Source organism: Electrophorus electricus, chromosome 10 (genome assembly GCF_013358815.1).
Source record: "Electrophorus electricus isolate fEleEle1 chromosome 10, fEleEle1.pri, whole genome shotgun sequence".
In the NCBI taxonomy this organism is placed as follows: domain Eukaryota; kingdom Metazoa; phylum Chordata; class Actinopteri; order Gymnotiformes; family Gymnotidae; genus Electrophorus; species Electrophorus electricus.
Window position 1 is genome coordinate 3,167,501 of NC_049544.1, and position 18,171 is coordinate 3,185,671.

Here is an 18,171-nt window from a genome sequence, read left to right on the forward strand (position 1 = left end):
CAAATATGATCTTTCAATACTTGGCGTATGTACGCTGTGCAGTATATTCTCCTGAAATGGGAAAGTCCACTCTCTAATGTTGTACTAAGGATTCTCCCTTAACAAGATCAAATGATAACAGTAGAGATTCATTAGTTAACCCACAGTTCAGGCCATTACTCTATCCACATGTCCTGTTTTAACTAATATTATTGTTGGAACTTATTAAAGTGTAGAAGCTCATTTTCATTAAGCCCTGTGGATAGACAAAGAAAGCATCCATAGCTCTGTTAACTATAGTTAGCATTAACTATGGTTAACAGAGCTATGGATGCTTTCTTTGTTTATTTAGCACAGCAAAAAGAATCTCACGTCTCTGTACCATCTAAACCTTGCATGGACTTGTCCCGAACATGCCACCTCGTTGGTCTTGGTCTTAACTCAGACTTGTCCGGTCAAGATCATGATCTAGACTTGGTCTCACCTAAGGTATTCTCCAACACAAATCTACCTCATTGCTGTTAATCAGAACCCTTCCTTCTGGGATGCCTTGTACTGAAGCAGTGGCCTCCCCAAGTCAGTCACAATCTTTGCCAATGGAGCCCATATTTTGGATGCTGACAGTATGAGCTAACGGTAGTGCCTATCGAGAGGGGAGGACTACCAGTTCCGCTGCCTGGCCTCAGTACCAGCGCAGATGACAGAGATCGATGCAGTGTGCCAGGTGCTGCTAATGTCCACTGATTAGTATCTCTGTGTCTATTCATACAGCTCATATGTGGTTAAATGTGTTAACTGATCATCTCCCAGTCTGGGAAATACAGGTTTTTTTATGTGCACAGATGAAACGCCGCTATCCCGAGCTGATCCTCTGAAATTCAGTACGACCCCGATGCGTCAGAGGAGGGTGCCAGTGGTCATCTTTAAAGTGAAGGTACACAATTGGTTGGGATCATCAAGGATGGCTGATGAAAACCTTAAAAGCAGGTGCAGGAAACCTGCACTGTAGAGAGCTTCATTCTCCCATAGGAAGCTCCGCCTACAACAAAAGGGGGAAAATCGCTGAGAGACAACCGAAACCAGAACTTCCAGCTATCTTTCTCCTTGCCTTCCCTCAGACAGTACAAGCAAGATGTCACTGAGGTCTGTGTCACAAGACCAAGTGGTGTAAATTGATTCCAGGGAAACACCCCTGTGTCTTAGTTTCCCTGAGGACAGGTAAATAACGAGAGGAAACCTAGATTAACATGCCCACAATCCCAGATATTCGTTAAGTAGCTGCTAATGTTGATTGGTCACAAGGGTAGAATTTATCACCACCATCCCAGTCTAGCCATTCAGTGCCCCCTCCACGCCTGCCCCAACAAACTTATGGTACGTGTAATGATTAATCTATATGAGTGGCTCATGGTTGTGCAGTTTCAGGAATAAGACTATAAGCAGCAAGGGCATATGAACATGGAATGGGTGACTGCTATGATTGGCTCTCAGGAGAGAGCAAACCTAGGGTTGAGTTTTGCTTTTTTCTGTTGGAGTTATTAAAATTTTTATGTTTTCAATTAGTAGTTCCTTTTTTTCCCCATTTTTCCACGTTTTTGTGCAAATGAATATGTGTTTTTAAGTAAATATAAAATTTTATTGTGCTGGATGATTTTCTGTTAATTAAACGAGACCTGACATATTTTGTAGACATCTAAGACAAATATAGCCTATAATATTAATATAGCTTACATAGCTATGAGAGCAGTACACATTTAATACATAAAATAAATGATATTGTTTCTACATCACTGGTATCCATGGAAGAGGTAGAGCTCTGAGGGGTAGTCTGCAGTGGATAAGTAAAGAGGTTTAAAGAACAGGTTCAGAGAACAGGAACCAATTGCTATTCAGCCACTGCTGCCCATAAACTAAACCTACACAACACAGATCATGACCAAAATTTCCAAATTTCTCAACTCAAGCCTGAAATTAGGTTCTATTGGCAATGAAGGACTTGTGCACCTATATATACTTTTAAATTAACCCAGGAAGCCAAGTTGCTTAGTGTAGTTGAGTCTGCTTAAAATACAAATGCAAGGTGTTGACTTTCTGACACATTAAAGTGCTGAGCCTTTGAAATCATGATCAGACATTCACTATGGAGCATACACACTGAACCAGAGTTTATCTATCAATGAAAAACAAACAAACTAATTTAGGTTGAACAACTAACCTGAAGGGAGAACAGCGTTGCCTGCACCAGTGACGTGCTTAGAACGGACAGCTGCACATCAGCAAGTCACATGACAATTTTTTTTTTTTCCAGTTAATCGTTTTTGAACAGTTGAATAAAAACACATTGCTGCTATCAGGATAATTTATCAGAATGGATGTTGATGTGAAATGCTTTTGTGCCAGCGGTGTGCACAGCCACTTTGCAGGAGAATAAGTTGAACAGAGCCAGTAAGGTCGGCTAATCTAATATAGTATTTTTTGTAACCTCCGAGAGGTGCACCTGTATCAGTTGATTACCAATATCACTTTCTATCCAAACATAAAAGCGAGAATTAGACAATAAAAAGTGAGTCTACAAAAAATATTATACTTAAAATTTTAGCAAATTTAGTTTTGTTCCATTTCATTTTTACATTCTGACTTGGTCACGTGGCATTACACAAACCTATTACTTCACACCCAACATTCAGTGACAAAAGGACATTATTTTGCAATATGGAAGATGTTTCCATTAATTGACGCCTTCAGGTGGAACCTGAACTTCCTCTCAAGCTCACCAGGGCCTAAAACTGTCCAACACTGTCCAGCCTTCGGTTAGAAATGGGCACGGTTTCATTTGTGTTGGCAAACTGCAGGGAACTGCTACATTACTGGATAATACAGCAATGTCACTGAACATTGTGCATGTGCTGCTGACAGCCTCTGTGTGGTTCATGAATCACCAGACCAGTCCACCATGTCATTTGAAATGGGTCTCGTGAGACAGCCAGTAAGGTTCAAGTCTTGTATAACATACTGCAATATTTGAACTCCTGTAGTACCAAAGCCCTGTGCTTAAGTCTTTTTTTAGAATAAAGCCATGAGCTATTTATGTCAGGGATAAAATTTATTGTGTTGCACTGTATGGTCACAGTACAGATTGGACTGTCCTTACAAACATGACAAAATTTAACACACGAAAACAAAACATGACGTATTATATAAAAGATAAAGGAAAAATGTATCAATCCAATACTTTCAGGTTTAAGGCTGAGCTGAAGAACAGATGGATGGAAATAATCTCACAGCTACAATGAAAACCACAAAGCTCCTATATTATTTCTTTCTCTCAGTTCTTCATTTGACCTCAAACAACACAGACTTGGTGTCCCAAAAAACACGCACATTCTCCACAGCAGTGTGGGTGGCTCCCTTTGGGACTGAAGGTGTGTGTGTGTGTGTGTGTGTGTGTGTGTGTGTGTGTGTGTGTATTTTAGAGTAGTCGTCCTCTACACTCGGTGGAACCGCAGCAGCACAGCAGTTCTTTACCCTCAACGCTGCCGACCTCATAGTTATAGTCCCACGTCAGCTCGGTGCCCGCACGAATACGCCTGGAGGTGCAACAGAGAACAGTCAACGAACAGCCAGCCCATAGCACACACACACACACACACACACACACAAATATATATAGACAAGGTATACATAAAATACATTATGAGAATAGTCGCTGTGATATGGAAAACGCTGCGATAAAGCACCCACATAGCAGTCATCTGAAACCTCCATGTACACACACACACACACACACACACACACACACTTTTAGCACTGACTCTCCTCTCCAGCCAGGGAGATGAGGCACCTGACCTTGGTGGGCTTGCAGCACAAAAGCTCAATAATCAACAGGCCATGAAGCAAAGTGGGTCATTATAGGACACGGTGCCCTGAATGAGGCTGAGAGCAAGACACACAGACAAGCAACTTCCACTCCCAAAATAAACTAGACTTATATACACTAACCCTAAATGTGACGTCAGCTAGTCAAGCATGTTATCCATGCGTGTGAGATGTGGCGCCCACTTCCCATGATGCAAAGCGGCATCTCTCCGTTTGCTCGTTTTGTCTGTTCATTTAAAATGTAACTGTCCTAGGGCTGAAACCCACCGAGTTGTGCACATTCACCAAGTTAAGTCTCGGATGCATTGGGAAACGTACAACTGGCCGAAACTGGTCATGAGAACTGGTCATGAAAGCGCAACTTTGCTCCAACATTACAAAAGCTGCTTCACATTATCTTCCCATGTGTCTCGATATACAGTCATGTTTCTGTTGAACCAATCACTTCCATGCTTGGCTCCAACTACGTAACTCACTGACAAAACATGATGATGAATGAAGTATAAGATGTGACATACTTGCTGGCAAAGAAAGCCACCCAAGGGAACCGTAGGTCATGTGTGTCCACAAATACGTTCTGCACGAACAGGTTAGGGCTGCAGCTATGCTGAAGCACAGAAACAGAAACACACAGTGAGATCATAGAGGAAGAACAACGTTGAATTAATCCTTGCACCCCCAAACTGTCCCACTGCCCCTGAGGTCAAAAGGTCAGTGCTCACGTTGAGGTAGCGTCCCAGGTTGCCTTCCAGTTTGGCATCGATGATGTAGCAATTCTCCTCCCCGTCGAAGAACTGGCGGGTGCTTTTGGGGCCGCTGTCTCCTGCGTCGCCCCCTTGGCCCTGGCTGGGTCCTGAACTGCTGGTCCTGCCCCCTGAGGGGCCCACCGAGCCTGCTTTCACCATCAGGCTGTGGGAAGCCTTCAAGGCGATGCCTCGTGTTGACTTCACTGCCACCTGCCTCTTTACCACCGCTGGGAAAAAAGAAAAAAGAGAGCAACGATAAAAATGATCTAAGTCACATGAGTTTTTACTGGATTTACTGTTAACAGCTCAAGAACATTCCTGAAAGGAAGTAGAAAAGTAGCCGTGACCTCAGCCTCGTGTTGTTTATGACGATAGGTTTATTCACGTTAACTGGCCACAAAAACCCTCCTCAAATTCTTACCAAGTGAGAAGTCCAACATGCCAAACTTGACAGATTTTGGAGAAGACAGAATTGACCTTTAGACTGTTTGTCATTAGATGGACATTTAAGTGAATAAGGTCCTGGCCAAGAGAAGCCTGGCACAGAACTGACACGTTCGGTGCTGAATGACACAGAACTGACGCGTTCGGTGCTGAATGACGCGTACTGACTGAAGTCTTGAATTGTTGCTACTTGCATAATATGAAAATCATGACCATCAGTGTAAAAACAAAACAAAACAAAACACACATTTATTTGTTTGGGTTTTTTCCGAGGCTTGGTGCAGTTTTTGCTTTCATGTTTAAGTTCTGACAGCTTGTTATTGTTTATAACCATCTAGTGGAAAGCTGTGTGGAGATCACTCTCCACCATCTCACTGCGAGTTATACTGTGTATGACTATGTATGTGATGAATAAACCAAACTTGAACTTGAAGTGTATGTACCATGAGGCTCTGTATGAGTGTGTGTAAGGAGAAGGAAACACTCTCTGATCTCCACACAGCTTTCCTAAGCCATAACCTGCAGCTTTGATCTTTAGGCATCATTAAAAAAGCCTGCTCTTTTGATTTTAAGTAGAAACCATAAATATAGAACCGCTAAAAATACGTTTCATAATGCATTTCCAGTGCATGAAATTAATTTCTGAAAATAGGTGAGAATTTCTTCCTTAAACACCTCTCATATGGGGGGGGGGGACCCGACATTTTTCTTGACTTCAAAAACAGTGAGAAAAGCGCCCTGTTCAGGCTTGTTTCAGCGCGAGGTCAGTGTGTGTCCTCAAGCCATGCTAAGGAAAACCGCAGCGGAGAAGGATGCAGTATTCTCTCCCTCGCCTCAAAATCTCCCCTCTGTCCGTCGCCCTGGTTTGGCCTCCTACCTTGAGTCTTCTTCTCTCGCTCCTTGTTGTCGTCCGAGCCGGAGCTGATGGTCTGCACGTCGTCGCTGTCGGACAGCGTCATCACATCCTGCGCGGGAGGCGAGAGGGAGTCGACAACGTGAGACGGGAGGAAAGAGCAAGATGGGGGTGGAGTAAGAGAGGAGGAGGCCCTGCATCACCTCCCTCACCTTCTTCTCCGCCCTGCCCGCCCCCTCCGTCTTGACGGCGGCGTCTGTGGCCGAGGTGGTCTGGCTGGTCAACCACGAGGCTACTTTGCTCTTGCCGCTCTCTTCTGGCATGGGAGGCGGTTTCCTGTCCTCGGTCCCGCCCCCCGTCGTGCCCAGGCCGTCCTTTCTGTCCTCGGCCCCGCCCCCCGTCGCGCTCAGGCCGTCCTTACTGTCCTGACTCTCTGTCGGGAGAGCAGAGCACAAAGCCGAGTTTGAGATGATTGGTGGGGCATCGGGCATGCACACAGACAGACACAGGGAGAGAGAGAGAGAGCATGAGAGAGAGAGCGCACGAGAGAGAGAGACACATGCAAGGGACCCGTTTAGTAAATATCATGGTAAATGCCGTACTGTCCATGCTATGCTAATGCCTATTTATAAAGACGAGCTTTACCTCGTGTCTCTTGCTTGACTGAGTTGAAGAGACTAGAAGAAAGAATTCAGTTACACAAATCGCCCTGTTCTGTTGCAGTGGGGAGTAAATAGTTAAACACTGATCTATAACCTACCAACATAATAAAAGATGAAATAGATTTTTGCGATAGATGACAAAACAAAACAAAAACAAAACAAACAAACCAACAACAACAACAAAAAAAAGAATCCGAAGCCAGACACACGAGGGCGCCAAAGCCAAAGCAATGCTCATCTGTGCTCTGAAAACAGAGCTGGAACCCGGTGACTAGAGCGAGTGTAGCCTCTGGGTGTATTCGCTAGCTTCAGACAACAAAACCCCTCTGATCCACTGTCTGACTCCTCCCCAAAGTTTAAAACAAAACAAAACAAAACAAAACCAACATCTTCCACAGACAGTGACAAACTTTTCATTTTCTAGACTTTACAGGGCAGCAACCCAACAGTGTCTCTCACTCACTACCCCTCCTCACCCTCCTTCATGCCTTTGGCCTGTCGGCGGGTGGTGTAGCTCCTCCACACCGAGCTCGACGAGTAGGGGGTGTCCTTGACAAACGTGTCGTCCGAGCTGTCGCTCTCGTCGCCATTCGACTCTTCCTTGTCGTCGGAGCTGCTGCTGTCGTCGTCGGACGAGCCTTGGCCTGTCAGAGAGAGCGGAGGCCGACCTGGTCAGCAGAGCTGGCCCACTTCTCTAGCCCTGAACTTGCTTCTACTTCCCACTGTGCTTTTCATACTTCTAATCCCACTTCTAACTTCTCAACTGTCCCAAGTTTGGGCCGGGAGCGTTTCGGCGTGCCGACCGGCGAACCGGTGCTCTGCCTCACCTTTGCCCCCGTGGCCCTCGGCCTTGGCGGCGCCCTTGCCCTGTTGGGGCCGAGGGGTCAGCTTGACACGGCTCATGTCCACGCCGCTGCCCTCACTGTCTGAGCAGTGCGCCTCGCTCTCGTATCCCTCCTTGAACTTCTCCACGGTCTCGATGTGGTCCAGGTTGGCGAAATACTCGTCGCCCATCTCCTGGCCCTCCTTGTCTGCTATGTCATCCGTGAGGATTTTGCCTGGCCGAGGAGATGGAGGGAGGGCGAGAGGCTGAGACAGGGTTCTGGACACTTTGGTGGACATCCACACTGAGTTTGTAACTGTCGTAACCAAACGGCTTTATAAAGAATCCCGTGGTACGGCCGGTAGCGTCTGGATCTGAGCACCGAGCCAGAGAACAGGCGGGATGCAGAGGCCCAGAGCCGTTTCCTCATTACCTGCGTAGATACAGACGAAGGAGCCCTTAGCGACGTCGTCAAGGCAACGGATGCCCCAGCCTTTGTTCTGAGTTTTAAAGAGCTGCAGGCGCACCTGCAGACCGTGCTGCACCAGGCGGTTAGTGCACATCTGAGGGTTACAGCGGCACCGCTTATTACACTCGTATATGCTGAGAGAGAGAGAGGAGATTGAGAGATATTAGTATCATTTTTTATTTTATTTTATTGTTTTTACACACAAAGGACCAGAGGTCTAACATGATTGTACCCTTCACCTTTCAACCTTAACCTTTCAGCCCTTCTTTGAATACACATACAATGAGCCAGTACATAAAAACTATATTTCGGGGAGATAAGTGTTTTCTAACTTCTTTTTATTAAAAAAGAAAAATTATTGATAATAGAAAATATTCAGTTATTTCACTGAAAAGAAATACTCCACCCAGATAATACTCATGTAATCAGTTCTCTTTGTGTGTGCATGAGAGAGAGAGAGAGAGAGAGAGACCAACCCTGTGGGTAAGCACTCCTCCAGTCTCTTGTAGTGGTAGCCAGCGCCATAGTTGATCTGACCACCCGGAGTACATGCCGTAGCCTGCAGGGTCAGCTGGTGGCAAGAACACTTTGACCTGGAAACAAACAAAGAATCCATTTCAGCTCGTTTCAGCAACGTAGCCGGTCACATGACCGCGACTGGCAGTCAAAAGCCCTGCGCTCCCATCCTAAGCCCCGCCCCTACGGGGGCGACTCACTTGTCCTGACACCCATCGGTGCAGTCGCAGCCAACCAGGTACTCGGGGCTGGTGTTGATGGTGACGCCACGCTCAGGGATGCGCTCCTTGCTGTAGGTTACGTTGGGCGGCGCCGTGCCGTCGATCTCGTTGACGCAGGACAGCGGGATGTCCTCGCGACCGCCTGTGATGTCACGGATGAAGTAGAAGGGACGCTGCGGCTGGAAGCGGCGGTCCACCAGCACGTAGGGGTCCAGGCAGAACATCTCCAGGAAGATGAAGTCACAGTGCGTCTGGAAGAGGTAGCGCTGGATCTCAGCCATATTGCGAAGGCTCAGCCCACACGGAGATTTGTAGATGACGTGGAAGGACATCTAAAGAGGGAGGGAGAGAGAGAGAGAGAGAGAGAGAGAGAGAGAGAGAGAGAGAAAGAAAACAGAAAAGTGAAAGGAAAAAATAAAGTGATTATAGGTCACCCAACTTTCTGCTCAAACACATCATTACAAAAACGTAAAAACACCCCTGCAAAGTCATGGCACCGCGCGCGCACACACACACACACACACACACACACACACACACACACACACACACACACACACACACACACACACACACACACACACACACCTTGCGGTTGAGGCGTCTGCGGGCGGTCATGCGGCGAAACTCGTAGAGCAGGGGCGTGAGCAGGGGGTTGCGTCCGCGGTGCAGGTTGGGCCGCGTGGGCCGGATGCGCTTCAAGCACTCGGGCGAGCAGGAGTGGCTCAGGTAGAAGAGGCGGTCGTTGGGGGCCTGGTACGACGGCTCCTGGGGGACGCGCTCACTTGCGTACGGAGCCACGGCTGGCTGCGGAGGCTGCGGAGCATGCGGAGCAGGGGCGATGGGAGCCAGGTTCTGTACCGGACCAGACTGCAGGAGGAAGAGCCTAGAGAGAGCGAGAGGGGAGAGCGAGAGAGAGAGAGCGAGAGAGAGAGTGAGAGAGCGCGAGAGAGCGAGAGTGTAATTACCACCACTGCTCAGTGACTTGGGCATCAGTCTCAAAATTCACAACACATCCATAACATCATAAATGCACCTGATCATTATTACTAAATCTAACATTTATTACTGCATTATTATAGACCAGAAAGAGATGTAAAGCGAGCGCGGCTGTTCAGAAGCATGGAGAACAGGTTGTGCGGCCCAACCTGGAGCTGCTGGTCTGCGGCACCATGCTGCTCAGGGGTTTTAGCTGCAGGTCGGTCATCACGCCCTGGCGAGGGGAGCCCACGATCTGAGATGTGCTCTTCTTGGCCAGCTGGCTCCTTCAGAGCAACAAGACGCATGAGACAGAGACACACACATGCACACGCACACAGCTGGAGGACAATCAGCTGCCTTTGTAGCTGGGAAGAGCGAGGCATTGTGAGTAATGTAGTTCTGGTGCGCGGGGTGGTGCTCACTCAGTGCGGACAGACTGCATGGGCATGGCAGGAGGTGGGCGAGGTGGCACAGGTGGGGGTGCAGGTGGTCGGCTGCCTGCCAAACTGGCATCATTAGTATACTGCACCACAGGACCTTTTGCCCTCAGTGCTCCTAGAGAGAGAGACAGAGAGAGAGAGAGAGAAAAATGAGGGTAAGGCAGGAAGGTCTTTCATAGTTTAGCAACAGAGAACACCACAAAAGTCAAAGTCTTTTGTTGTCATTCCTTGCAAACAGTGTCAACGCAGGCCCCCCAGGCACAGGGAGTGTGTGCACGCGCGTCGATGCACACGGGGGTGGGGCTGCAGTGTGTGTGTGTGCGCGCGTTACACACTGCGTGTTACCCATGTTGGGGCGCAGACGCTGCTGGCCTGCCATCTTCTTCTCCTGGGTGCTGGCCGTGCTCATCTTCAGGTTGAACATGGGCTCCAGGCGTGTGGAGCCACGGTAGATCCACTCGCTGCGCTTGTCATCCTGCAGACAGCGTCCAGAGCACCCTCACACAAACGGCCCAAACCCCCCCAAAGCCCCCCCCACCAACACTGTGGAGGTTCCCCACGACATAAATCTCAAGGTCAAAAGTGCCAATTTCAAATTACTGACTTAAAAGAAATCTCAGGTATCTCATGTAGAAAAAAAAAAAGACTATATTTAGTTCAGAAAGCAAGTTCTGTCATAGAACGGTAATGAGGGTGACAGGAAGTGACCAGCATCTGACCAGGAAGAGCATCTTGACAAGGCTGCCGTCCACTTCCTCTACGCGGCTCCGCCACCACGTCCCCTCCCACTCAGTCTTTATGATCTGCCCAGGCTTCAGCAGGACCATGGGCCTGTTGGGGTACGCTGTGATGTACTCCTCAATGAAGTCCCTGCACGACTCATCCTCTATGTCCTCCCAGGTCTTCTTCACTGTGTGTACACACACACACAAATTTAAGAACATTACTGGGGGAAAAAATGAGAGATACCGCTAGCTAATACCGATGTCTTAATATAAACCAAAGCCCAATCTGCCATGTTTTATCCATAAGCTCCACAACGGAAAGAAAACGACACACCGCACTCGCTTGAACTTCCCAGGCCTTGAAAATCAAGTGCTCTGATTTGGCGAGCACTGAAGAAACTAAAATGAACTGTTTCAGAGGCGGGACCTGACACGACTCAGGGATGTCTGGTGTTTGTTGAGGAGAAAATCCACCATTTCACTGTTACACAGATGCAAAAATATGGGAAGTACTCTGGCTGTTAGTAGACTACTAGAAACAGAGTTGGAGAGCAGACAGGCAGGGGAGTGATCGGAAGAGTAACTGGAAGAGTCCTTACAGGGTCTGCAAACAGGGTAGAGTTCAGGCAGGCCCACGTAAGAGGCGTAGCCGTCATCAAAGAAGATCAGGAACCTGGAAACACATGAGAGAGACAGGCAAGTGCATCAGTTCTTTTGAAATTGCTCTCCATGCCCCATCCTCCTCTCCTCTATTCTCCTCCCCACCCATCCCTTTAGAACAAAATGCACCAAATCCCTTGTTTCCCTTGTCCTTCCTCAACCCTCATCACTATTCTCTCCGCCCTTCCACCTCCGCTCTGCCCAGTGCCCCGTCCGCCTGGGCCAACTCACCTCATGCGGTTCTTGCTGTTGGGCATCTCTGCGACGATGCCGGCGTAGAGCCACACCTGGTTGCCGTCCTTGTACTTGGCGACGACGCGTGCGCCCACGTACAGCCGCTCCAGGGTCGGGTGGTAGTCGAACGCCACGTGGTTGCCCGACAGCAGACTCTTACCCTTGTTCTCGAACTTCACCTTGTACTTGAAGCTGCTGCCTGCACCGTCGGGGCGGGACAAGCCAGGAGTCGGATATCAAAGGGGGAAAGGGCACACAAGGACTCGCCAAACTGCAGTGTGTTGCAGCCCTCTACATCAGAGCCGTGTACAGCACGGTGACACTGTGCAGGGTTCCTTGTCGACAGTTGGTTTCACTAAACCCACCTGCCCCCCAACAAGCTTAAACAATTTCACATATGCAAGCAGAAAAACTGGGTATGTTTCTGTTACACAAATCACTTTGTAGTGTGTATAAACATTGTGGGGTTTTTTCCATAATGGGAGTTGAGGGATAAAATTATGGGAATCATTGACTGTTATTACTGTACTGTGACAGATAATGCACGATTCCCCTGAAAGTCTACTTTGTAGTGCACTACTCACATTAAGCGTTTGGGGGGGTTGGCGCACAATACAAAACACAGATTTAATGTACAATACTGTAGCAGATATTGTAATGGCATCTGACCAATGTATTTTTCACCCCTTTTCTGAAAATTAAAAGTATAAGAGGCTTCTTAGCAGAAACGAATGGTCCATAAACACGCAAGTTCATGTTCATGTCTTACCCACGGAGTTGATGGCGATTAGGGTTCCACGGTGCCAGGTCTTTGTGCGTTTTTTACCCAGAATGCTCATGGTCACTTTCATCACATCCTGCTTGTAGACAGGGTTTGGCTGAGTGGGTGTGTTTGCCGGGGCTGACGACACGAACACGGCCGGAATATTGAGCATGGAGCCCCGGGACTGAGAGGGCGGGGCCACTGCCTTTGGCGGACTGATTGCAGTGGATGGGGATGCGGTCGTCTTGGTGACGGCTTGCATCAGGTTCTGGACTTGCTGTGAAGTTCTCTGTAGGGCCGCCGATGTTTCCATAAGCTAAACGCATGTTAACAAAAACAAACAAACAAACAAACAAACAAACAAAAACAAAATCAAAATCAAAATATCTTTACATACATAGAATAACCAACCCTGTCCTGAAAAAGGCAGGTCATAGTTTAGGGTTCTGATATTACATGGCATGTCCAGCAGGAATATTTAGGCTAGTTTTCCAATGTCAACAAAATCTTGTCTTACTGTTGAGTCTTTGCTTGGTGTGACTACCTTCTTTGGTGGAACTACTGTGGGAGAGAGAAAGGGTTTCTCAGTGTTGTAAAACACCAAAGGGAGACGTGGCCACCTTCACACCAATGGCAGCTCTTCAACACATCATGGGAAAAAGAGGCAAATGACCAGGTAGGGCTGGGCGACACTGCAATAAAATGTAATCTTAATTTTTTCAAAACTCATGGATGGTTCTTGTTTATGATTTAATAGGTTTTTTTGGCCTTACACAATAAAATTGGATTATGAAAATTGAATTCAAATGAAGGCTTTTTAATGGACTTTGACTGTTCAATAATAATAACCAGTGTCTACAGCAAGCAAAATAAGTTTCTCTTAAATATCCTTAACAGCAACAGCAATCTAAGAAACAAATGTTTAAATTTATTTTTAGCTATATCCATTCAAGAGTACCTTTGTTTGTAGTTTTTCCTGACGTGAAATGCCACTACATCACATGGACCAGCACTAGATAACGAAGCAGCTCTTTGGATGTCGGAGAGCAACTTTTATTTTGTTGCATCCTAGGCTTATGTGCTGGAATAAATGTATCATGCTGCTACTTTTGGTTGCGAGTGACTTTCAACATACCTTACACTTTACATTAATTTATTTCACATCTGACTTTTGAGATCCATCCTTATTCCATCTCAATCACAGTTCCCCCGTGAGCGCTGCAGTTCCCACGCGGTTTGGTTGCAGTGTCGTCTCTGCCCTGGTCTGGTGTTTTGTATATCCCTGCCCTTCACTGTCGGCATCTGTCTTTTTCCCCCTTAACTGATCTGTGCGCTTGTACCTCTTCTTCCTGTGTTGCGTTGTGAGTCACTGCCGTAATATCAGTGTTTGGCTTCGTATCGCCGCGGTTCACTATGCTTTACTGCGTTTTCTGGCTATGCATTTCTGTCTAATGGTCGTCTGACTATGCACTGTATTAAGGTGACTGAGACTGAATTTGCTGTAAACAGACGTCGCTCATCACCGCACATTCGTCCTGCCTCAACTCAGTTAATGTTACAATACTAAAATGACATTTCCACGTTTCTTTTCTACAAGCCTTTTTCTCAGTATACTGGAGTCTGAGCATCAGTGTGTGTGTGTTGTTATTGTAATAATTATTGGATTTTAAAAATCGTGTTAAAGCATTCATTTGAGTTAACCACATTAATGGTGAAAACTCATCCAGCACTATTTCCAGGACAACACGATCAGAAAATAAAAAAAAAAAACATAAAAAAAATAATAAATCAACCAATAAATAAGTCTGGATGCACACATCCGGTCTTAACACAATGAGGGGCTGCGTCTACACCCGCCCGAGCGCGCGGCGTCCACCTACCACAGCCCACAGCGATCACGTCATCATCATCGTCATCGTCGATCTCGATGACCTCGGATGCACTGCCTGTGCCGCCTCCCTCGTCTTCAGAGCTGCTCTCTCGGTACGTCAGGCCCATTTTACCGTACAGCTCTTTCACCAGAGTCTCGCACTGTACTACAGACCTGAGGAAACACACACACACACACACACACACACACACACACACACACACACACACACACACACACACACACACAGCAGGTGCTCCTTAGACATAAATCAGAGCTTCATGCTAGGTTGCTCACTCGGAAAGCAAAGCACACGGGTCAACCCAAAGATGGCAGAAACATCCTGGTCACTCTGGATCACACAATATTAGCTTGTGTACCTTCTAATTATCTGTCTCCACAGATGTATACTGTACTCCTCCTGGTAACACAAGACACAGAGCATGGCCTTCTTTACAGCCTTACCACATTCTCTAACTCTTCCGTTCTCTCTCTCTCACACTCACACACGTACTCTGAAGCATCGGTGCAGAGCATATCCACAGTGGCCATGTCTTTTTCTCTCTGTTCGACCCACTCCTGCAGTTCGGCTATCTGTGTTTTCCTCTGCTTCACGGCCTCGCTGCTGTCCACTTGCTCCTCGATCCATTTACGCAGCTCGTCCAAAGACACGCCCAGCTCCTCTTCCAACTCCGGTCCCAGCTCCATCTCCAGGCCTGAGCTGAGCCCAGCATCCACCTCCATACCTCGGAGGGAAGATGGAAAGAGCTTACTGCTAGTTTGGTCCTTTGTATGTCAGTGTGCGTGTTTGCTCGTTTGTGAAATGGAAGATCTGTTGTTCTAACCCACGTCTACTGTATATCGGTTTCACAGGGCAATAACTAACTAACGACGGCGTTAATTCGATGCAAAATTAAGTCGTTTGTTTTCATACCCTCAGACCTTCGGCTGTACCTGCGCGGAGCAGCAGACTAACAGATGCAGTGCAACATTAGATGGGCCAGTGGATGTTAGGACAACTGAGCGTCTACGAGCATGCCAGAGAACCACAGCAAACAAACACCAACACAACCACTGTAAGGTGTGAGCGCAGAAACCTCCAGTTTATGAGAATGTACCATTCATACACGGTGAAAACACTGATCGGCATAAACTTTACCATGCCTTGGCTCGCCAGCTAACGTCTAGAACTAATTTTAGGGATAAACGTGCACCATCTTTTCTCACACATCTCTTTCTCTCCCTCTCTCTCTCTCTCTCTCTCTCTCTCTCTCACACACACACACACACACACACCTATTCGTTCATTTGTTTAACTCACACATCTGCAAATGCACTGTAAGAAACCCAGCTAGATAACACCTATTCGTTCATTTGTTTAACTCACACATCTGCAAATGCACTGTAAGAAACCCAGCTAGATAACATTAGCTTTGATCCGGCCAGCAAATAAAGGGGAATTGTTTCCCAGCTTTTAGCACAAACACGCTAACGCTGATGCTAGCAAGGAAGCTAATCATAGCTAGCTAGTTAAGACGCGATGCTAGCCAGCTAGCTGCTATCTTACCAACAAAGTCCGGACTCCCCGGATGGTAAGCTAAGCTAAGCTAAGCTAACTACCTAGTTAACCGCTCCAGGTCCAAGCTTGGCAAGTGCTCCGTCGAGGGTCCGGATCACAGCAAATGTAATAGTCACTACCATAAACATAGCACTGGCTTCCTACAGAGCTCATCTGCAAGGAAAGGTTTAGACAGCCAGCCTTTGTTTCATTAACTCGCTTGGCTGTACTGTCTGTGTTGGTAACTTAAATGAGCTTAAACGAGAGTTTGTCCAATCAGAGCTTGCTGTGCAGTGATCGACAAGCTCAAGGAGGGCCCGCCCATTGCATGTTCAAAAGCGTGGCTGCTGGTTGGCATCTTGGAACATGTGCATCCTGTCTTAGTAGTTACAGTCAGCAGAGAGAAATTAATGTAGTACTTTAATAGATTTGGTTGCAATTAAGTGTAAACAAGCGTAAAGGATCCTTTCACTTCAATCATTATTTTTCATGTTTCAAATCTTTTAATAGTCTGTTGCTGGATATTGGCTAAGGGTAGACATATAAGTTGTGTGAAGATGTGCTTGTGAAATCATGGCGTGGTCTTTCAGACTGAAGACGTGCTCCCCAAATATACACATATATAATGCATATATACTCTAGGAATATGTGCTGTCCTGGAATAAAACTTTAGTTACTATAGTTGTTTTGGAATCCTTATAAATTAAGCAGAAAATAAATACAAAATAAAGTAAAATGTAAGAAAAGTCAATTTAGCACATAATCAGGAAAAACCTTAAAAAACAGGTATGTCACTATAAACAGAACCTGACAATACTTACTCCCTGTAGGAGCAACTTCTTGCAGAACTTCTTGCTTGTGGAATTCATCAGACCTGGGCCAGAACAAAAGATGGTACTCCAATTAACAAAAGGTCTTGAAAAAGGTATTGAGCTCCATGAAGAACAAGGAGTTCCCATGCTTTGCGGATTAAGAAAACACATCGGAAAGGTTCTGCGTTGTATCCACTGAGAAGCACAGACAACCAAATGTAACAAGCCATCTATAACATTTACTTAAAGCAATTGTCCTGGACAGGATATGGTAATTCCAAAATCCCCAGTCAGCTAGTCTTAAAGTTAAACATTCGAATATAAAATAAAGATGCACACTTCAGAATTAGTAGAAGAAAATAGCTGGTCCTGTCCTTTATTGCAGGTTAACGTTAACAAGCATTACTAAGGCACCCTCCGGAGAATGTCTAACAATCAAACAAAGATCCCACATTTTTATACATTTGTCAGAAGTGATTATGTATTTACCCTACCATCTTTTACATATTAGTGCTTGCATTCACCACGATTACATCCAAACAATACATTAGTCAATATATGCAAACTGATATTCAACACCCACACCAGTTGGAGCCCGTTACCACCATATTCCAAGCGAAGACTCCTCTTGACCTTATCCTAAACAAGATAGTTTTTCTGCACCATCCTGAGCCTGGTGGAGAGGTCATATATCTTACCCTGAGGTCCACCAAAGCCTAACCAGGATCCTCTGCTGAAGCCTGCAGAAGCCTCTACAGAGGCCTATGCCCTGTACGCAAATGATTCTGAAAGGACACAGAATCTCTGTCGTCCTTTATGTTTAATGCTATTGATATGTCTAATGCAATGTTAGACTTCTTTTCCTTGTAGAGACTCTTTTTATTACCTCAATACCACTTAAGGAACTTTTACTACCAGATAGTGTATGATTTTTCTTGACTGAGTAAAATATTGGTGTATGCACTTGAATCTTGATACTGTGACCTTATAGTACCAGGTTTAGTTCTGTCATTGCCTGCTAGTCCTACTGCTTGTATTGGTTTTAATCAGGTAATAATTTAAATTCTTCATAAGTCCTCTATTATATGCACAATATTTAGCCGATATGAAAAACCTCTTGTATCTTAAATATAACACATGAAAGAGGTAGGACAAAGACCCAGAGCAAAGAAAAACAGCTGTTCAAAAAGTAGTTTTGCACGCTGGATCCAAATATGTTTTTAGAAATTCTCCATCAATCATAGGTTTTTTTGTTCCATTACATTTGCATCTACATGTATGGCATTTAGCAGACATGATCTACCAAAGTAATTTTAGCTTTCTACTTAGATAGGACAAATAGTTTACAACCTATTATACTAAAATATCATTATGTATAGTAGGTCTATGGAAAATCAGTACCAAGGAAGGTGGAGCCCCTCTATGTGGCAGACTATTACTGGACACCGAAGAGGGATGTTCAAGATTGTGCATATTTTAAGTGTAAGCCTTATTTATGAATAAGCAACATATACTTATTGTAATATTCACTTAAAATCC

The 18,171-nt window shown here is 46.0% G+C and overlaps 1 protein-coding gene across 3 annotated transcripts; it reads right to left on the reverse strand.

Annotated features, from left to right (window-relative positions):
- Positions 1-3,063: 3,063 nt before the first annotated feature.
- Positions 3,064-16,071, reverse strand: setdb1b (SET domain bifurcated histone lysine methyltransferase 1b). Of its 3 annotated transcripts, none has more exons than XM_026999108.2 (22): positions 15,883-16,071; positions 14,777-15,008; positions 14,273-14,436; positions 12,910-12,953; positions 12,399-12,708; positions 11,627-11,828; positions 11,335-11,408; positions 10,730-10,920; positions 10,356-10,485; positions 9,993-10,125; positions 9,738-9,854; positions 9,178-9,475; positions 8,569-8,921; positions 8,329-8,445; positions 7,817-7,986; positions 7,388-7,618; positions 7,037-7,204; positions 6,111-6,331; positions 5,923-6,010; positions 4,578-4,828; positions 4,374-4,462; positions 3,064-3,566 (listed from the first exon to the last, which is right to left on the reverse strand). In XM_026999108.2, exons 2-22 carry the CDS (start codon positions 15,004-15,006, stop codon positions 3,449-3,451), a joined length of 3,699 nt encoding a protein of 1,232 aa, XP_026854909.2. In that variant the 5' UTR covers positions 15,007-15,008; positions 15,883-16,071; the 3' UTR covers positions 3,064-3,448. The 3 variants fall into 3 exon arrangements, with proteins under 3 accessions (XP_026854909.2, XP_026854910.2, XP_026854908.2); XM_026999109.2 differs by having other exon boundaries at positions 7,049-7,204; positions 15,830-16,071; XM_026999107.2 differs by having other exon boundaries at positions 15,830-16,071.
- Positions 16,072-18,171: the final 2,100 nt, after the last annotated feature.

Coding starts and splice junctions, on each gene's coding strand:
- setdb1b (XM_026999108.2), bottom strand. CDS start 15,006: ATGGAGGTGGATGCTGGGCTCAGCTCAGGCCTGGAGATGGAGCTGGGA. Junction 9,476..9,737: donor CCGCAGACCAGCAGCTCCAG/GTTGGGCCGCAC, acceptor CGCTCTCTCTAG/GCTCTTCCTCCTGCAGTCTG. Junction 7,619..7,816: donor CTTCGTCTGTATCTACGCAG/GTAATGAGGAAA, acceptor CTCCTCGGCCAG/GCAAAATCCTCACGGATGAC.